This window comes from Micropterus dolomieu, linkage group LG18 (genome assembly GCF_021292245.1).
Source record: "Micropterus dolomieu isolate WLL.071019.BEF.003 ecotype Adirondacks linkage group LG18, ASM2129224v1, whole genome shotgun sequence".
Taxonomy (NCBI): Eukaryota; Metazoa; Chordata; class Actinopteri; order Centrarchiformes; family Centrarchidae; genus Micropterus; species Micropterus dolomieu.
Genome location: NC_060167.1, coordinates 23445801 through 23466730, shown reverse-complemented (window position 1 = coordinate 23466730; position 20930 = coordinate 23445801). Strand labels below are relative to the sequence as shown.

The 20930-nt window shown below is 39.7% G+C and overlaps 2 protein-coding genes and 3 long non-coding RNA genes across 8 annotated transcripts in view; 3 read left to right on the top strand and 2 right to left on the bottom strand.

Annotated features, from left to right (window-relative positions):
• LOC123956477 (low-density lipoprotein receptor-related protein 1-like) overlaps window positions 1-7884 on the top strand; it is a 101521-nt gene extending 93637 nt beyond the window's left edge. For both annotated transcript variants that reach the window (XM_046028685.1, XM_046028684.1), the window contains exons 71-89: window positions 127-249; window positions 352-474; window positions 646-786; window positions 879-1016; window positions 1117-1236; window positions 1384-1649; window positions 1764-1945; window positions 2060-2166; window positions 2262-2381; window positions 2543-2719; window positions 2843-2983; window positions 3071-3244; window positions 3616-3777; window positions 3969-4149; window positions 4261-4368; window positions 4507-4580; window positions 4680-4773; window positions 5732-5876; window positions 5981-7884. In XM_046028685.1, the coding sequence (XP_045884641.1) occupies window positions 127-249; window positions 352-474; window positions 646-786; window positions 879-1016; window positions 1117-1236; window positions 1384-1649; window positions 1764-1945; window positions 2060-2166; window positions 2262-2381; window positions 2543-2719; window positions 2843-2983; window positions 3071-3244; window positions 3616-3777; window positions 3969-4149; window positions 4261-4368; window positions 4507-4580; window positions 4680-4773; window positions 5732-5876; window positions 5981-6121 (2717 nt within the window). In that variant the 3' untranslated portion in view covers window positions 6122-7884. The remainder of the gene's footprint in view (window positions 1-126; window positions 250-351; window positions 475-645; window positions 787-878; window positions 1017-1116; window positions 1237-1383; window positions 1650-1763; window positions 1946-2059; window positions 2167-2261; window positions 2382-2542; window positions 2720-2842; window positions 2984-3070; window positions 3245-3615; window positions 3778-3968; window positions 4150-4260; window positions 4369-4506; window positions 4581-4679; window positions 4774-5731; window positions 5877-5980) is intronic.
• An 82-nt stretch (window positions 7885-7966) lies between these two features.
• Window positions 7967-10878, bottom strand: LOC123986944. Of its 2 annotated transcripts, none has more exons than XR_006829019.1 (4): window positions 10693-10878; window positions 9639-9787; window positions 9289-9452; window positions 7967-9114 (listed from the first exon to the last, which is right to left on the bottom strand). It is a non-coding gene; the product is annotated as an uncharacterized LOC123986944 (long non-coding RNA). The 2 variants fall into 2 exon arrangements; XR_006829020.1 differs by lacking the exon at window positions 10693-10878 and adding an exon at window positions 10037-10680.
• Window positions 10879-13455: 2577 nt separating this feature from the next.
• Window positions 13456-20930, top strand: part of LOC123986945 — a 14870-nt gene continuing 7395 nt past the window's right edge. The window contains exon 1 of the long non-coding RNA XR_006829021.1: window positions 13456-13933. This is a non-coding gene — a long non-coding RNA (uncharacterized LOC123986945). The remainder of the gene's footprint in view (window positions 13934-20930) is intronic.
• On the top strand, window positions 14147-15855 carry LOC123986946. Its single transcript, XR_006829022.1, has 2 exons — window positions 14147-14855; window positions 15559-15855. It is a non-coding gene; the product is annotated as an uncharacterized LOC123986946 (long non-coding RNA).
• LOC123986942 (E3 ubiquitin-protein ligase DTX3L-like) overlaps window positions 20191-20930 on the bottom strand; it is a 4500-nt gene continuing 3760 nt past the window's right edge. For both annotated transcript variants that reach the window (XM_046075390.1, XM_046075389.1), the window contains 2 exons: window positions 20695-20912; window positions 20191-20582 (listed from right to left, as the gene is read on the bottom strand). In XM_046075390.1, the coding sequence (XP_045931346.1) occupies window positions 20513-20582; window positions 20695-20912 (288 nt within the window). In that variant the 3' untranslated portion in view covers window positions 20191-20512. The remainder of the gene's footprint in view (window positions 20583-20694; window positions 20913-20930) is intronic.

The window sequence follows — 20930 nt, the reverse complement described above, 5'->3', positions numbered from 1 at the left end:
GAAACGCATGCTTATTCTCACCTGGATGCTTATCCAAACGTGTGGTGCTGAAGACGTGGATGCATTTAGCAGCTGATCTTATGTATCGTTCATTCCTCTTCCTCTTCTGTCAACATCGTCCTTCAGTGGGTAGACTCTGCCCCCAGGATGAGTTCCAGTGCAACAACACTCTTTGTAAACCCCTGGGCTGGAGGTGTGACGGCGAGGACGACTGTGGAGACAACTCAGATGAGAATCCAGAAGATTGTGGTGAGAATCACTGCGTTTCAAATGTTGACGGTATTCCTGAAGACCATTTGCTTTAATACGGTCTCCTTTCTTTCCTAATGTTTCCCTGCTTCTGGCCCTTAGTTAAATTCCAGTGCCCTCCCACAAGGCAGTTTCGCTGTCATAATGATCGTGTGTGTCTGCCATTATCAAAACGCTGTGATGGTGTTAACAACTGCGGGGACAGCAGCGATGAAGTCAATTGCCGTAAGTTTGTTTATCCTTTGTTTCAAAGTCTTACTAGCTTACTGTAGAGTTACATTAACAACTCAATTTATTTAAATTGCAATAGGATGTGACTCTAAATTGTGGATTGGGATGGCTTTTGCATGTGTTAACCAGGGTAATGACCTCTCTGTGACCCCTATACTCCTCCAGAATTGCCTCCTCCCATCCCAGTATGTCAAAAGGATGAGTTCCGGTGCTCCAATGGCCGTTGCATCAGCTCTGTCCTGCGCTGCAACTACTTCAACGACTGTGAAGACAACGGCTCTGATGAAATCAACTGCAATAAGAAAGGTGTGTTGTGTCACTGTATTGTTATCTTAATGACTGTAGATCCTGCGATCTTTATCAGTGTGAATGCATGCTACCTGCTTCTGTGCTTGTAGACACAGTGCTGAATGATTGCCGCAGTAACAGGACAGTGTGTGGAGATGGAGATGAAGCTCATTGCGTGGTGAATGGCACCGACTCTTTCTGCACCTGCAAACCCGGCTTCCAGTCCAACGGACGTAACAGATGTGAAGGTAGAGTTTCCTCTTTCCCTTGCTCCAGTTTGCAGTCTGCGCTTGATGTCTTAAAACCTGTGTGCGATGTGTATCGTGTTGCCTTTGGGTGTTTTCACAGATAAGAACGAGTGTAAGCAGTTTGGAATGTGTTCCCACATCTGCAACAACACTAAGGGTTCCCACAAGTGCAGCTGCCACAAGTACTTCACCAGAATCAATGACACCTGCAAGGCTGATGGTCAGTACTTCTACCCTAAGTGACACTTGTTAGCTTTCCAAGCTCATGTTTATCTATGTATGCACTCTAATTACACTGAATTTTGCTTACCTGCCTTAAATAGTTTTCACACCTCTGCTCTACTACATTCAACTGTTGCATCCCCAGCTCCAAGACAAGTGCTCTACATTGCTGACGACAGTGAGATCCGCAGTCTGGACCCTTCCATGCCAAACTGGCGCTATGAGCAGATCTTCCAGGGTGATGCCAACGTGCGCATTGACGCCATGGACCTGCATGTCAAGACGAACCGCATTTACTGGACAAACTGGCACACAGGGCGCATTTCTTCCTATGATTTGCCTTCTTCCGCCTCCTCCCCCAATAGCAACCGTAACCAAGGTCAAAGTGACTCGAGGGTCACAAACGTGGAGGTAGGTGTTTATATATGTGCTTGTGCTTGCATGCATGCATAAAAATAAACAAGACAAGGTAAATGCATGTGTGTCCAATTTTGGAGGGTCTTAGTGCTGTTCCTCTGTGTTCAGATCCCTGATCTGAAGATGCCCCGTGGCATTGCTGTGGACTGGGTGGCTGGGAACTTGTACTGGACTGACTCCGGCAGAGACGTCATTGAGGTGGCTCAACTAAGTGGAGGACGCCACCGCAAAACTCTCATCTCCGGCATGATTGATGAGCCTTACGCCATCGTAGTCGACCCCCAGAGAGGGTGAGCGGGAGACTTGGGGACTTTAGCTACTTGTAGAAAATTACAAGAACGCAAATTGAGATTTAATGATGATAACAACAGCAGTGATAAATGCTTTTACATTTCCTTCGTTAGGAAAATGTACTGGGCAGACTGGGGGAACCACCCCAAGATTGAAACAGCTGCTATGGATGGAACCATGAGAGAGATGCTGGTTGAGGAAAACATCCAGTGGCCAACTGGTAAAACATGCACACAAATATACACAAATACTCCTCCTTAATCATCTGTTCTCACTCAAACCTTTTGTAATACTGCTCTGTATCTCCCCATGTAGGTCTAGCAGTGGACTACTTCAACGAGCGCCTGTACTGGGCCGATGCTAAACTCTCCTTGATCTGCAGTGTGAGACTGAATGGCAGCGATGCAGTTGTGGCTGTAAACAGCATTAAGAACAGTTGAGTGGCACAGCTTGTATTGTAATCCATACTAATGATCAGTCTTTACTAGTCAGGACAGTTGCAATTTGATGCGGGTGGACGACGCAAAAATGTGTGTATTTTAGCATGTACACGGTCTGTGAAACTTCCACAACATGTCCTCTCTGTTTCTGCACAGTGCTCCATCACCCCTTCAGCATCGATGTCTTTGAGGACTACATCTACGGCGTCACCTACATCAACAACTACGTCTTCCGAGTGAATAAGTTTGGCAAAGGCCCGATTGAGAACTTGACAACTGGAATGAACCACGCCACAGATATAGTTTTGTACCACCGCTACAAGCAACCTGAGAGTGAGTAGAAAACAAACAGGAGCCATGCTCACTAAAACAAAGTACGTGAACAAGAGAGGATTAATGCAGGTAGTTAGTTTTCCCTATTTTTATGCTGGTTCTCTCTCTCTTTGTCTTTCTCAGTGACTAATCCCTGCGACAGGAAGAAATGTGAATGGTTGTGTCTGCTGAGCCCCAGTGGACCAGTCTGCATCTGTCCCAATGGACGCACGCTGGACAATGGCACATGTGTGGAGCTGCCCCCTCCCACACTGTCTCCTATCTGTGAGTAAAACACACCCATACACAGAAACCACACGGACACTTGCGTCGAGATCATTCTGTGTGACCGAAAAACGTCATCATCTACAGCTCCTCCCAGCGGTCCCTGCTTGGTCCAGTGTATGAACGGAGGCAGTTGTTTCCTGAACGCCCACAAGCAGCCAAAGTGTCGCTGCCAGCCTAATTATGGAGGAGATCGATGTGAGATTGACCAGTGCAGGGACTACTGCAAGAATGGAGGCACATGCACGCCTTCCCCCACAGGTAGGATATGGACATTGCAAGCTGTTTTTGGTATTTTGTAGTTAAATGCAAAGTTTAAATAACACTGTGTTTCTGTTGGCCCTGTAGTATCAGTATACCTATACCTATAGGAATTTGACTCCGGTCTTACATTGCTCTCAATATACATATGCAGAACAAGCATAAACAAACAGGACCAAAATCTCAACAAAAAAACAGATTCAAACTACCACGTACAGATACACACATACACACAAACATCAAAACAACAACATTTGTAGACAGCAAGACAATTGTGCAGATGAACAGAGTGCAAAGGGTTACAACAATGAAAAATAGTAAATAGTTCACAGGTGAAGCGGATGTTGAGAGATATGTCTGTCCTTCCACAGGCTCTCCTACCTGTCGATGCCTGACAGGCTTTACAGGGCCAAACTGTAACCTGCACACCTGTAAGGATTACTGCAAAAATGGAGGCAACTGTTCAGTCAGCGCTGGAAACCAGCCAACCTGCCGCTGCCCCTCTGACTTCCTAGGCGACCAGTGCCAGTACAGTGAGTGCTCCCACTATCTAGCCGGCACACACGTTTACAAATGTTTAAATACTTCTTCTGACCAATGAGGAACATAACAGTAAAGACAGAACTGCAATCGGAGTACCTGTAGTAAATTATGATGTGGCTGTTAAGCAGTACACTTACATGTTTATGTTTATATACGTGTGTGTGTGTGTTTGTGTGAGCAGGAAGCTGTGAAGGCCACTGCCTGAACAAAGGTACGTGTCTACAGAGTGAAAATGGCTCCAAACTGTGCCGCTGTCTGCCTCAGTACACTGGCAGCATGTGTGAGATTGACAAGTGCCACTATTGTCGTGATGGCGAGTGTATCCCCAGCACTTATAGGTCTACAGGGGACTTCACCTGCCGGTAAGAGCGCTCACACACACACACACATTTTTTTTACCGCCAACATACGTGTACATGCAAAGTTGTCTAGTCTTTCTCATTGCTACTCACAGTTTGTTCTATTTTCAACAGCTGCACAAATGGAAGAGTCCTGCCCAGCTGTTACACATGTGATACAAATGAGTACTGTGCAAACGGCCAGTGCTCTATAAACCCCATCACCCGCCTTCCAGAGTGCAGGTGAGGAGCAGTGTTTACAACCATAATTGTTAACATTTGAGTCTAAATATCTCCCAAGAATTATTGCATACATGAATATCTCCATTTCGTCTCTCTCTTCTTGTGTGTGTGTGTGTGTGTGTGTGTGTGTGTGTGTAGATGTTCACCTGGCTGGGCAGGGCATCGCTGTGAGTCCGTGGCCAGTAGTGGTGGTGGCTCAAGTTCAGGCGGACGTAAGTCAACACTTTCGCCACATCAAAAATAGAAGTTTCTTGAGTAGATTGGATGATTAAGGGTGACTTTGCTAAATTTCTCTATGTTTGTGTGCATAGGCACAGCCTCCATAGTGATCCCCGTGCTGCTACTGCTGCTGCTGGTTCTGCTTACTGCAGGAGCGTTGTTCTGGTATAGAAGGCGGATGAGAGGGTGAGTAACAGCAACAACATCTAAACAAGTGACAGTCAAGACCTCTTTTTGCTTTATATTCTTTCTTTCTTTCTTTCCCTCCCTCTTTCTCTTCTTTCCTTTCGTCCGTCTGTACTTTTCCTCTCCTCTGTAATGGCATCTCTTCTGTTCCTCAGGTCTAGCCGGCCCGGCAAAACCGGCTCCAGACGCTTGCGGTAACGGTTGCCAGGGTTACACTTTCTTTCCATACCCTCATTCAGTTGTGCATCCTGATGCTCTCTCTCTCTCTTACTCACTCTGTCTTTTCCTTACCCATAAGTTGCAAGTCATAAGTCTTGCTGTGCAGTGTTTTGTCCTGTGATGAATGTCGCACCATTCCCTCAGATGTTCGTGGGAGCTGTAGCTCCTGCAGAATCTCTCCTGTCTGATCGCCCAGAGCGGCTCAAGGCAGATCTATTGAAAAGATGCATTGAATAGATCTGTCTACACACTAGCCAGTGCTGTATATCTGTCATGCTGTTGTCCATCATATAGTGCCATTTTGTACTTACTGTACTGTGCTGTGGTTTGTTTTGTGGTAGCGTCTCTCAAAGTGAGAGTTGGACAGTGTGACAGCATTCTTCCAAGCTCAGATTGGAAAATGCAGTGTGAAAAATCCAGCATTTCTTTGAGGCAGGTACCATAGTCGATGCAGATATTCATAGTATATTTTAGAGGGTCTCTTGTGGATTAATTGTCGTCATAAAGGATAGTCCTGTATCCAGGTCCACTGTGCCTGGATCTGTAATGGGCTACATGAATGCTGGGTTTGTGTTGGTGCCTGTACTGTGGCTTAGTTCCTTCAGCCTGGATGGTGGTGAGAGTCATGTGATGCCTTTTACCTCCCTTCATATTGTGGCTGTGTCCCCGCTTGCAGTGTTTAGGCTCTTATAACCTTGAATAAGACACAGGTCTGACTGTGCCCTTGTATCTTGTGTAGGGCAAAGGGCTTCCAGCACCAAAGGATGACCAACGGGGCCATGAATGTAGAGATTGGAAACCCTGCCTACAAGATCTACGAGGGCGAGCCGGATGACGATGCCGGAGAGCTGCTGGACGCAGACTTCACGCTGGACCCAGAGAAGGTGCAGAAATAATACCAGACACACGTATATATATATATATATACACACATCACATAAATGCACATATATATTTTATCTAATGGATGATTTTTGACCCTTTCTAGCCCACCAACTTTACAAACCCAGTATACGCCACTCTGTACATGGGAGCTCACAACAGTCGCAACTCTCTGGCCAGCACAGATGAGAAGAAGGAGTTGCTGTCACGTGGAGACGAGGAGCCCCTTGTGGACCCCCTGGCATAGACTGTCCATTAGCACAGATCACGCAATTCAAAACACACCCCACTTCTTGCCTTTAAAAGAAAAATAAAACGGAGAAAAAAAAATTGACAAAGTGTGAGAGAAAATTCATAAAAAGTGTGAACACTGTATAAAATGTACAAAAATGAAGGACTACTTTTGTATGTGATTGCAGTATTATATTTTGTTCTTTTGAGATTCCTCTGGTCAAAAATGAATAACATTTTCTATGAGAGATTTTTAATTTACACTTTGTCCCTTACCCTTTACCTAAATAGCCACTACCTCTGTGCAAAATGAAATGGAAACAAGAAAATCAGAAGAAAAGACGCTATCATTGGAGCAATTTTAATTTTTTATTTTTGTATGAATTGTATAGAAAAGAAAAAAACATTGTTCCATTTCACCAGTGCCAACTGTTTGTTGTTTGTGTTGACTTTGAGCGGGAAAGGCAAAACTCAAAGTTTTCTAAATCGGTACATAATGTTGTCTTGCTGGGTTTCTCAGCAAGACTGTGTGAGACAGATTTGTGTATAGCACATGTAAACTCTCAATACCAGATGGCAACTACAGTATTTCCACATAATTTCTTCTCAGAGAACAATGTCCATAAAATGATTGTGTTGTCTTCCTTGCACAGAATTCACATTTTACGGTATAGTGTGTACTGTAGGCTTTATACCGTAAGATGTAAAACAGGTATGTTTGTTTTTAATCACATGGGATGACAGTGGAAGCTCATGTGTTGCTGAAGTGAGAGGATGAGAGGCGTTTTGGTGTGCGATTACGGAGTTGGAGAGTGAGGAAGGTGGTCGTGGGTTAAACATTCCAGGCAGAGTGGTGGGTGGAGGGAACCGATGTAAAGAGATGTAAATGGTGAATGCCTCCATGGGTGAGCAGTGGGCTGTGCGTGCATGCCCACACCACAGCTCGCTAGTAATGGGAGGGCCACGGCAGATCCAAGACTTAGATAGACAATGTCATGTCTGTGTCATTTAGTTGTCTGTTACAAGGGTCTTCCTCCAGAAGGAAAGGGAGGCTGCAATTATGGTAAAATGGAAGGAAAAAAATTATCGAGATGGGTCTTTGGCTTGTCTTTTATTCCTCCAGTCTTTTTTTTTTTTTTATAAAGACCAGACAACATCCATCTGGTCTTGTGAGTAGATTTATCTTTCTACTATTAGAGGATTGAAGTCTGTACGTTCACAGTTTTGTAATGACTCAATCTTAAGTGCATTATGTTGATTTGGTCCTTAGCATTTCTCTGCTCTTCTTGAGCTCTTTCTAATCTCTCACTCTCCTCTGTGCCCTGCTGCTGCTAATGCAACCATTCTGGTCGCTCTGACACGTCCTTACGCTCAGCCTGTCCCAAAATGCTGCTTCTGTCAGAAATGTGTCAGCCATATCTTAATGCATGTGAAAAGTAACACCAATCTTTAATGTAACAACAATAACAAGTTTTGTTTTTATTTTGCTTATCTGTCAGCAAGTGTTATTGTATGCTGTTGTATATGTTTTGTCTTTAATTGAGAGAGAAGTACAATCATTTTACCTAAAGAACATTTTTGCAAAATCATACATGCATTTTCAGAATTGTTTTTTGATTAGCCCTTGTGTTTTTTTTAAATGAACAATGACATATAGCTTTTATAGTACACGATGCATGGAGGCGCAGGCTTTCTTCTGGAAAGAGAATAATGTTTAATTTTTGCTGGAGTACTTTACAAACTAAATAACAGATATTGTTATAAATAAAATTTTAAAAATTGTACAGAAGACAAACCAACGTATTGTGTGTTTTTTTCCACACCATTTGCTGATAAATGAAATAATACTGTGACCAGTCAGTGTGGGTTGATTAATAATTTATTAGGTAGTAAATCAGACCATGTGTGCTGTATACATAAAAGCTTAGGTCAGTGGTGGATGAAGTACAAAAATCCTGTATTTGAGTAAAAGAACAAAAAAACCTGCTTTTAAAAATACTTCAGCATTAAAAGAAAAACAGAAAACAGTAAATCAGACCATGTGTACTGTAGACATTAAATACAGTTACACTGATATATGCAGATTTAAGTCTTATACTGAAAACTTTATTGGTGAGGATAATACATGTTACTAAACCATAAAGTCTAAAGCTGTTAATGCTGTCGGGTGCACCTCAATACCCCTACTGATATGAAAAATAACAAGAACAGAGAGCATACAGTACAGCCATATGTGCATTCCTGTAAATACATGTTGTAAAAAATAATAAAATATCAGGATATGCAAATTCTTAAGTGAATTTCAGTGGCACCACAGTGTTGAGTGAAGCTCAGAGGTGATGTGGCAGTCTTCTGGTACAGATGAAGGAGAGCTCTGACAGCGTGGCTTTCCATTGACACAGATCTTTTGTAGCAAGTTTTGACTTTGCCTTGACTGATTCCTTCAAGTCCACACCAAACTTAGCTTTGATGGCTACGTGCTCATCGTAGGAAGTAGTCATCAACCTCAAGTAGCCCTCCTCCATGGTTAGTCCAGCAACAACGAGAGGGTCTTTGATGCTCCCGCCTATGTTCAGTGAAGTGTTGAAGTTTTCTGTTATGCATTTAAGTACTTACTGATAGCATCTTGTTTTTGTCTTGGCCCACATACGGTCATTTCTTCAGAGGACAGGGTAAGCAAGGGCTTTTTCTCAGGTCTCTTGATGATTTTCAGTGAGTCCTTCCACTCTTCTGGATCTACATACTTGAGAGGAATTATTGAGCCATCAGATTCACCTAAGCACCTTTTTTTGGGCCTCCTTCTTTCTGGTCTGCTACAAATGTCACATCCACTTCTGCCTCCATTTGAACTCCATTCTCTTTCTCGATATGTTGAATTTCCTCCTTGTAGATGTGGTTCACATACCAGTAATGGCTCACTGGGACAGAACAAGGAAATGTCTCCTCTCCTGCTGTAGAAACTGCTCCTGCACTGCTGAAACTACTTTGTTCCACCTACTTCACTCACAGCTGGACAAAGATACAAAGCAGTAATTTAGTAAAAAGCATTCATTATTTATGTAATTCATTCCTACTGATTTACTACTCAGCACATACATCTTCCACCTAGATAAAAAAAACAATGAATGAATAAAAACGAACTTAATGTGATTCATTTGCACTTCTTTGCTGCACGGTACATACATCTTGTGGCTCTGAAACGCATGAAGCAGGAAGGTCCATTGAAGCTTCCTCTGGTATTTGTGTCTTCAGCTCTGGTGGTGTCAGACTAACAGACATTATTGTGATGTTTCTCCCATCTCACCTGGTCAGTGTTTGTCCACTCAATTTCTGAAGCTTACTCAGGGCTTACAAGAAGAAAAGATGACAAAATAAATTTGCCTCCAAAACAAAAAAAGAAAAGAACAACAAACTGAATTGCAAAACCAATATTAATACAGGATGCAGCTTAAAATTTATTGTATTAGACTCAACATCAAATGTTTGTAATAAATGTGCAATTACATTTTTGCTTTGAAACAGTCATACTTTACCTGCAGCAGGTTTAAGCGTTATCACAGCTCTCCCATCTTCTGATACATTTGAAATGTAGCATTCTCCTTTAAATTGTTGGACCAAGTCTGAAGAACCTTCTCTAATTCTACTTTACATTTCTGTGGTTGAGCACCTTCTGATCACCTGACTGAGAGAGCGACTTAAACTTAATCTTCGTTCTGTGATAAAGTCATCAGAGCCAGAAAACATGCTACAGTAAATGCCAGTGTATTACTAACAAGATAGCAGAAACTCCTCCATGCCATTTAGCTTAGTAAAATGTCTGGTTTAAAAATAACTTGTTCTAGAATTGTAAGAATAGAAATACAAAGTGAATGACTCCACTGGCACAGTCTCAAAACAGAGAAAAAGCAAATGATTACTTATTTATACTTACATTGCAGTGATGTTGAAGTTAGCTCCTTAGTTATAATATTGCTTTCATGTTCTCTACATATTGGGGGTAATATACTATATATGTGTTGTATAAATATGTAAATGTTGTGTTTTAACTAAACTAACATTGCTTTAATGGAATTAGTTATACATACTGTTAACAACATTCTGTGCTGTATAATAATAAGTGGTCATCCTCAATACAGCAGAGAGCAACAGGCTGTGGTTATTTGGAACTGGCATAGTCTGTCCTTCATTTTCATTCTTTTACTTTCCCCTACACAGAAAATCATACAGGCCTGCTGGAACTCAACCTGCATTTCTAAGCACTGATTTTTAGTTTCTAAAAAGTGCTTATGTCTTGGAAATGGAAAAAATTACTCTGCAAATGGTTACACACTCTACAACAGTTTGAAGTGATATGTGTTATTGAACATGTGAGCACACACACTGCTGGTTTTCATTCCCTTCAGTACACTATCTAACCATGAAGACAGGATATTTAAATTAAAAAACACAATTGTGGTACTTAATACTTAAAAACACAAACAATTTTAAACAGTACTGTTTCAATGTTCAGCTTCAGTTTGCAGACTTGTCTAATGCAGCTCCTCTGCGTCACTGCCTGAATATGAATTCATGACCCATTTGTCTCACCTTCTCCTGGCTTTTCTTTAAACGCTGCTTCTTCCTGATAAATGAAAACGAAAGTGTTGTAGCGCCACGAAACGAGTGACGTCACACTGAAAGACCCACACCATTACAAACAAATGCAGCTGCGGACTTTTCACGATGCTGAAGTTAGCTTCTGATCCGGCAGTTCCAGCAGTAACTTACGTTGCTGAGCGACCGAATCTCCGTTTTTTGCACCACTTAGGGTTTTTTAGGCAAAGCCTTAACGCTATCTGAAACACTTTTTTAGATTTGAAAAAACTTTATTTTATTTGTGAAAATGACAACATGCAGACCACATTAGACCAGGTCCAGATCCAAAACCACTATACCTAGAGCTCTCAAATCTGGACTAGATTGTCCGACAGAGGCTAAAGTTTCAATCAAACATAGTTTCAGATTTGTGAAACCTTTATTTAATTTGTGAAAATGCTTTAAAGGACGATTTCACTGCTTTTTTCATGTGTAGACCACATTAGACCAGGTCCAGATCCAAAACCACTTTACCTAGAGCTCTCAAATCTGGGCTAGATTGTCCAAGAGAGGCTAAAGTTTCAATCAAACATAGTTTCAGATTTGTGAAACCTTTATTCTTCTTGTGAAAATGCTTTAAATGGCGATTTCACTACTTTTTTCATGTGTAGACCACATTAGACCAGGGCCAGATCCAAAACCACTTTACCTAGAGCTCTCAAATCTGGGCTAGATTGTCCAAGAGAGGCTAAAATTTCAATCAAACATAGTTTCAGATTTGTGAAACCTTTATTCTTCTTGTGAAAATGCTTTAAATGGCGATTTCACTACTTTTTTCATGTGTAGACCACATTAGACCAGGGCCAGATCCAAAACCACTTTACCTAGAGCTCTCAAATCTGGGCTAGATTGTCCAAGAGAGGCTAAAATTTCAATCAAACATAGTTTCAGATTTGTGAAACCTTTATTCTTCTTGTGAAAATGCTTTAAATGGCGATTTCACTACTTTTTTCATGTGTAGACCACATTAGACCAGGGCCAGATCCAAAACCACTTTACCTAGAGCTCTCAAATCTGGGCTAGATTGTCCAAGAGAGGCTAAAATTTCAATCAAACATAGTTTCAGATTTGTGAAACCTTTATTCTTCTTGTGAAAATGCTTTAAATGGCGATTTCACTACTTTTTTCATGTGTAGACCACATTAGACCAGGGCCAGATCCAAAACCACTTTACCTAGAGCTCTCAAATCTGGGCTAGATTGTCCAAGAGAGGCTAAAATTTCAATCAAACATAGTTTCAGATTTGTGAAACCTTTATTCTTCTTGTGAAAATGCTTTAAATGGCGATTTCACTACTTTTTTCATGTGTAGACCACATTAGACCAGGGCCAGATCCAAAACCACTTTACCTAGAGCTCTCAAATCTGGACTAGATAAAACGTGGTTTTAGATTTGGGAAGAATGTATTCTGTTTGTGAAAATGAAAAAAGGGTGATAGTTCAATGCTTTTTCCACACCAAGTGACCTGGCCTTGATTGGTTAGTACTCCACTGATTAGGCTGGTTAAGGTTGGGGTTATGATGGGATTAGGGTTAGCCAGTCAGAGTCAGAGTAGGGGGCAGGATATGAGGCAAAATGTGTTTTCTTCAAATGATATTTGTTGGATAAATGGTTGGGAAAACATGTAGTATATGTTGTGATTTTTTATTTAAGTATTCCAGTTTTTAGCCTTTTCCTGTCTGCCATAAGCCTGTATCTGTTTAAACTGGTGTCTTGTGTTATCACTGTAGACACAGTAAACTCTGTATTTATCTTGCATTTTGAGTCTCTGAGTCTGTCAAAGTCCAGAGCCTTCATAATGCAAATAAATAAGAACATATTAAACACATAGTAAAACACTTAAATGCATTGATTAATGTAATGGAATGTACAGTAACTGAGTACATTTTGTACTTTTATTTTGGAGTATATTCACAGTGTGGTAGTACTTTTACTTAAGTATAAGATCTGAACAATTCTTTTACCTCTGATTATGTTTATGATGTGTTTATATATTGTATATATTATGTATTTACTATGTACTAACGATAGACATCATCTACAGGCATCAACAGAGAAATTGCAAAACCTCCACTCTCAGTTACATCCAAATAAAACCCAATATTAACTCATTAATGCATTGATTCGGCTCATTTTTGTAGCTCTAGGTACACAGTTTGGTTTAATATGGTATCACTCTGTAACAAACAACAAAAAAATATGTAGCACTACAAATACAGTTTATTTACTTTTATAAGGTTAACAATATTGCTAACAACCTTATGCCAATAATGCCTCGACCATGGAGAGTTTTTCCGGTTGTGTCCATTCTGCTGACATTACCTGAACGCATCACAAGTAACAGGACATGAGATTGGCTGGTTTGCGCGGGCAACCAGGTCTACTTCATGGTATATTACAAAGTTTTTGCAGTAGCCCAACTTAGTGAAATCGTCCTTTAAAGTATTTTCAGAAATTGAATAAAGGTTTCACAAATCTGAAATTATGTTTGATTGAAACTTTAGCCTCTCTTGGACAATCTAGTCCAGATTTGAGAGCTCTAGGTATAGTGGTTTTGGATCTGGACCTGGTATAATGTGTTCTACAAGTGGAGAAAAAAGTGTTTCAGACAGCGTTAAGGCTTTGCCTAAAATGCATAACAGCTTTCACAGCAGTAAGAGGTGCAAAAAACGGAGATTTGGTCGCTCAGCAACGTAAGTTAACTTGCACTCAATTCCCCCTTAACTGCCGAATCGGAAGCTAACTTCAGCGTCGTGAACTTTTCTCTATTAATAACTGAAGTCAGCTTTAAAAGATTTTTTACTCACGACATTAGGCTACAATTTGGAGGCTGCTTAACTTTATTTTACTCCATTTCAGGGGAAATGCTGTTTAATATATTTATTATGCCACTTTAGTTGGAAGTTACTTTACAGACCCAGCAGCAACTTTAGCCTATTATAAAGCAGATTAACTTAGCCCCACCTTCACTTGGACCATTAAAATGATACTTAAGCATTAATGCATCAATAATGTTTATCTAATATTTAGATTATATGATGCACAATACACTACATATTGTCGTGTTCTGACCTTGAAATGAGCTAACGTTAGGCTAACTCAGCCTAGCGTTACTTCTTCTGGATGTGCGTGGGTGGAAATCACTTCACACGAAAAGGAATATCCGTTTATGAACTTTACTGAACTTCAGCAGGTGAGTACAAAGATACAGCTGTTTACTCCAGAGAAGGCAGTTATGCTGGGGGTTTGGATTTAGCTAAACTCGGGCACAGAACATCAGGCTAGCGATGTCCGTGCTATAGAGTCACAAGTCCCGCTTTACAACAACATGCTACACTTAGCAACAAGCAACCAGGGCCGTTAAATAAGGGCCCTGCAAGCAACATCTTAGGTAAGGTGAGGGAAAGGAGGTAAAACTTAGCTATTACCCAGCAAGCGATAGCCGTCATTTCACCGTCTAAGTTTACTATAGACCTGATTTAGTACGGCTATGAGTAACCCACTTCTAGCTGCAATAACTTTACATGTGGTTACATGCCGTTTTTGCCAAAATAACTTAAAATGTGTATGATATTCCATCATTTAAGCAAGGTCTACAGTGATTACAAGGTTTTTTTGTTTCATTTCATACATTTATGTGCAGCCTGTGCGTAGACACGATTTAGCTCGTAGACAGACCGGCTATTTGTAGCCCACTTTAAGTCAAAAAAGTAACAAATGATTAAAAGTGGGTCTTTGCCCTGGTAGCATGTGTTTCAGACCAAATAGGTTACATGTAGTTTTCACCCATGGCATTTCATCAAATGCAAGTAAACGTTTGAAACATTTAAATTATCTTTATTTTCGCTGTAACGTTCCTTGCATTAACTTTAATTTTCATTTTAAACTAAATGCAATTACTATTTTCAACCGCTAGATGGCAGCTGTAGCCCTACTGACACATGACTACTAGCAACGCGAGACTTGAAAGATAGACATCAGGGACGGCCATATCTCGCGATAAAGACATCCGCCTTTTTTAAACGAGGGATACGTTACGATTTCGGCCCTTCAGCGAGGAACGGGCTAGAGTTTACTGCAAACACTGGAAGCGAAAAGACATTTACTTTGGTCTTGTAAGTATCTGTGTCTTTGTTTGACATGTCTTCATTATTTATCTACATTATATGTTAACGTGTAGGAACCGGGAAATTTCAGCGGGTAACAGTGTAACGTTAGAGTAAGACACGTTGTGGTTAGCTTAACATGCTGCATGCAAGTGTAACGTTACTCCATGATACCCACGGGTTTCCTCGTGCCCTCACAAACTCTTTATTATCTGAATTCAGAAGGGATGAACATAAAACATGTACAACCTTACCTATTACAATTTGTAATGAAAGCCACACATATTTTACTCTCTAGATCATTATGATATGAAAATATGAGCTTTTGACACTTAATATTTATTTCAAATTCTCCAGCATACAGTCAGCAAAGACAATAATAAAGATTCGGAGCAGAACACTTCACAGCACATAACGTTAGCTCTCTCAAAAGAATAAAAGCAGCTTTCTCAATTTGGTTGTTCTAATGCAACATGGCTAAAACATGTGTCCTGTTCAAGTATCTTTATATTTTCCATAGAGATAAATGGGTCAGTGATAAATACTTTTAAATTAAAAAGAAAAAAACGTTATAAATAAAATGATAATTAGAAATTTACTGTATGTTTTCATTTAAAAGCATTTGATGATAGTAGTCATGTCTTATGGGAAAACAGTCAATATAGTCAAATTATAATGTTTACTTATATTTATATTCTTACATATTCAACAGTTATGCATCCCATTTACCTGGGAGACTGGCGCCAACTGAGAGACCCATCTGATGCTCTTCCTGCATCAAGTAGCAGCGTAGATGAAGATCTAGATTTGGATGTAGCCAACCAATTTATTTTATCATTATTTGTGTTTTTATTACCGTATGTTGTTAAAATTGTTTGTATTTTCATATATATGAACTGTTTTGTATTTATAATATTTTAGCAATAATTCCTTTATATTTTCATCATGCTGTATTATCTTAAGTTGTCTATATTGTAATCCATTTTCTTAATAAAATCTTTATATTTAATTTGTTTGGACAGATTACCATTTGTGAGAGCCTGTTTTGTTTGAGTAAAAACAATCCTTTAGCCACTACTCTGTCTATTAGAGGTAGATATGTAGTCATTTAAAAGCTGTGTATTTGGTCTATTCTTGGGCTGTGGTTAGACGTCTTTTAACTTTTCACTGACAGCCCAAATTCAACCTTGTTTTAGCCGAGACCCATTTTCACCATCTAATACACGTCTATATGTAGCCGTTCAATGGTGGTCTAATTGATGACTAGCCTAGTTTTGGGCTATGGTTAGACGTCTACCAAACTTTCACTGACAGCCCAAATTCAGCCCTGTTTTAGCCTAGATGTCTGGGCTCTGTTTAGACGTCTTTTAACCGTGAAATTGCTTGCTGGGATTGGCGCTGTGTGGTCACCCATGTATTTCAATATCCTTATACACAAAAGCAGAGCCACAATTACAAGCTGTGTTTTACCATATTTCATGATCTAAAAATCCAAAAGTGACAACAGGGCTCTTTTATGGTGCTGGATGAAGGAGTGGTGTGTTGCTTTGTCCTGACAGTCCAACATTTATTTAAAGAGAGAGTGACGGTAGGTGACTGGGACCAGCCTTGCTACTATCATCAGTCCTTAAACCCTGCACAGGCTCAAATCACCAGTCTTGGGACTCAGTTTGACTTTTATTTTACTTTACACAGGTTTGAACAGTGCATGGCTTTCCCTGATGGCTCATAAAATAGAATTAAACCCAAGAAAGGCAGTAAGACTTGAAAGCCCCAGAGCCAGAGGAGATGCTTTTTTACTCAGTAATGCTCACCAGGTTTCACATATAAGTAGGCCTACATAACTAATGAGAACTACAGGCTGCATTAAAATATTTAATCTACTTAACATAATAAGTATATAACACTGGAGAAAATTCCAAAGGAAAATAAAAAGTATACAACTCAACAGATTTGTTGTGGAAAAGTTTTGTTTGTTGTTGACACAGAAGGGGCAGCAGTAGATTGTTGAAGCGAGTTTTTAGCAGTTATAGCACCATAGAAAGAGCAGCTGGAAGGCAGGTGAAGTTCTGCAAACCCTTCAAACTCAATGATTAGCTTCCTCTGGTAGCAGTGCCAGCCTTCTCTTTGATATAAACCCAAGTCCAAAGGTCAAAACCTTATTGCCTTTTCGCGCCACAGAAGGGGGTAGAGTGACCTCTGCTGGTTGAGCTCCCACATAGCAAGAAGGCCTATAAATATGTTACGAAACTAAAATATAAATAAAATAATAGAAACTTCCATAAATAGGCTAACTGCTGTCCTAAACTACATATAACATTAGTTCACTTGTCTTAATCTGAAGTTGCAAGTCACCAATGGTCTTACAAATGTTTAGTTCTCCCTAACAGCCAGAGTTATTATTTTATTAGTTTTAATGTTTATTTAAGTTAACTAAAGTGTTTGTTTCACACCCAGTGTTAGTTTAGTTTTACTAAAAAACGTTACTTTAGTTTTAGTCTAAAATCATCTTTAACTATATGTTACATGGGCTACTTTTATTTTTAGTTCCAAAAAAGCAATAGACCACGTGACTTCCGTTTATGATCTATAACGAAAAACGAATTGACTGAAGTTCACACGACCAAGGTACGTTTTTCCGTTTTTTCAATTTTGGGCCCGAAACGAAAAAAACAACATTCAGTTTGAGTGTTCGTTCTTTTCTTTTTTTTATCAAAACAAAAACACGCATTTATTACTCAATATTTCCTTTCATTGGTGGGTGGGACTTCATCAACCACTTGCTTCTGATTGGATAGTGTGCTCCATCACTTGTCTTTGTCCTTAAGGTTACTTTTCAAAATTAAGGTTCTCCCAAAGAATTTCCAATCCTGCTGTGGCTCTCCCTCTTTGCTTTAAGACAATGCAATGTCTCCACAAAAATATACACTTAGATGACAGTTTATTAGTGAAAACTAATTAAATAATGCAATTAATCTGCCTTCATGATTAAGAGATTAACAGTTTATGAGAGGTAGCGATTCAACTGTATGATCAGTTTGGAGCATGTTTGTGATGAATTAAACAAAGGCATGTCTGTTATTTAGCATTACAGATTAAGGCTTATTTTAGTAAATGCTGTGAACAGTAAAGTGTTGTCAATATTACAAAGATCGATGGCATCGAACAACAGCAAGCACACGAAAAGGATTTACAGAAAATGACCAGCAGGTGTCGCCCTGTACCTCCCTCAGCTGTGATCACCTGGAGCCACTTAAGAAAACAGCTCCACCGAGTTCATCCTAAGGTGTTTCAAGACTCATCACACCTTATATGGTCTAGTTAGTTTTATGTCTACTCAAGACTGCCTTTGCTACCTTTGTAGCCACAGAATATTATATTATTATAATTGTGTCTGAAGCTTCTATCCATCCATACCGTATGTGTTGTGATTTTCAAAACTAGCCTTGATGGCAGATGCAAGCCAATAAGACTAAAGAGCCATATCATATTTTATTATTAATTTCTATTGTCCAGGTTTAATCAAATTTGCAAATAAAACAGCTGCTTTATGGAAACATGACGCCAATGTGTCCCTGAGCGTGCGACCTCTGACATGAATAGCAGCTGTAAGTCGCTTTGGATAAAAGCGTCAGCTAAATGAATAAATGTAAACGCAATGAACATAAAGCGCAGTTGCGTTTGGGGCGTGTCTTAGTCTGTGAATAAGTCATGGGTGTGTAGGGCATAACATGCAATACACCAATCAGTGTCATCTCCCTTTCAAAGCCAGGTGCGCTTGCTATTATAATAGCGTATGAATGGCGAATTATGAAAAAAAAAAACAATTGACTGATTGAATTGCAGACTCACGCCAGAGAGAAGATATGGAAACAGCCTAAGTGTGGACGTGATATATAAACCACCTCTGATGATGAAGCCTCTGCTGCTCTGCAGTTTATCAGTGAAGTGTCGGAACTCCAGTCTGTTAACAGACAGACGCTGTCTCCTCTATGAACCGTCTGGATTCTCACTGTGCTGCGTTTATATAAACTATGAACCGGTTGTGGGTCACATCTCCCACACTGGTTTCTTTATGTTGTGTTTTATTGACGTATGAGTGTTTTCTTTAACGATTTACTTTCATGATCAGAGAGGCTGCTGTCGGTCATTTTAAACGTCATGTGCGCAAGTCACAACAAATATAGTGGGATATTTGAGCAGCAAAAAATAAAAAGGCTGAAGTCATTAACTTGACATGACAGGGAGACATTGCATCGTCTTAAGGCAAAGAGGGAGAACCACAGCAGGTATGGAAATTCTCTAGGAGAACCTTAATTTTGAAGAGTAGCCTGAAGTACATACAGAACTGATGGAGCACACTGTCCAATCAGAAGCAGGGGGTTGATGAAGTCCCACCCACCAATGAAAGGAAATATTGAGTAATAAATTTGTTTTGTCAGTAAGAAAGGAAAACGAGACACTGTGCTGAATTTGGTTTTGATTAAAAAACGAAAAATCAAACTGAATGTTGTGGGGGGTTTTTCGTTTCGGATCAAAATTGAAAAAACGGAAAAACGACCGGTTTCTGGTTTCTGCCTTTGTTAATTATACCAAAATAACAAACGGTCAAAACGTACCTTGGTCTCACACTCTCTGGTCTGGGTATCTCTGGATAATCCGTAAATCCTTTGTAATACAAAAACGAAAATACCGTTTATCTGTTTTTTGTTTCAAAACGAAAAACCAAATAACCGTTTTTGGTGTCAGAATCAAAAAACGAAAAACCAATTAAAATCGGCCCGTTTTTCGGTTTTGGCGATAAATTTTATTGTTATTCCTTTTTGAACAAAGAATGAAGAGTCTGTGAACTTCGTTATAAACCAAAAACGGAAGTTACGTGGTCTATTCCTTTTATGGAAGCAAAAGCAACCGGTAAAATCTTCAAAATAAAAGTAGCCCATGTGACATGTAATTAGAAAGGTGATTTTAGACTAAAACTAAAATAACGTTTTTTTAGTAAAACTAAAGTAGCACTGGGTGTGAAAAAAACACTTTAGCTAACTGAAATAAAAACAATAACTAATAAAATAATAACTGTTAGGGAGAATTAAACATTTGTAAGGCCATTGGTGACCTGTAACTTCAGATTAAGTGAACTAATGTTATATGTAGTTTAGGACAGCAGTTAGCCTGTTTATTTAAGTTTATATTATTTAATTCATGTTTTAGTTTTTTAACATCTTTATAGGCCTTCTTGCTATGTGGAAGCTCAATCAGCAGAGGTCACTCTACAGAAAACAAACAAATGTGTTTTTTTAACCTACTGTGCTGTTAAAGTAAAGAACACAGTTATGAGTCAGTGTGGGTTGGTGCAGTCATTTATTACGCAGTAAATCAGACCATGCGTACTGTAGACATAAAATAGTTACATTTATATATGCAGATTTCATTCTTATACTGTTATAAAATTAACAATGAAAACCTTCATCAAAGAAATAAAGTCCAAGTCTAATGCTGTCCAGTGCACGTCAAATCAACCCCTACTATTAATATGAAAAATGACAAGAGAAGAGGGAGACAGCATACAGTACAATCGTATGTGCATTCCAGTAATGCTTGTTTTAAATAATGATAATTTTTTTGGTGTGAAAACAACTCTGCTCAGACACTTTGTATCAAAGTCATCAGTTGACGCCTTTAGCCTTCAGCTCCTCTCTGACTCTGCTCAGGTAGCTGGGGTCAGGATACCCAAAACTGTTGAAACAAAGTATGTATAAGCGTTAATATATAACACTTCTAACATTTCAGTGGACTTCACATAAAAAGAGAATATTTATTAAAAGAACAAGTATTTTGGCTACTGTACCTCTCTGGTCCTCCTTTAGTCGAGGTCTTGTGATGAATGTCGTTCCAGGTCACCTGGTCCTCAATCCCAGTCGTTCTGGACGTCCCAACAGTGAAAATGAGTTTCTGGTCAAACGCTCTTTTCAACAGACACAGCACTTCTCTGCCCTCCATGTTGTCTGGCAGATATGCTGTTCTCGTAATACCAGCATAGTACCTTCCAGGTTTTGGATGCTTTTCCTGCAAAAGGAGAGAGAA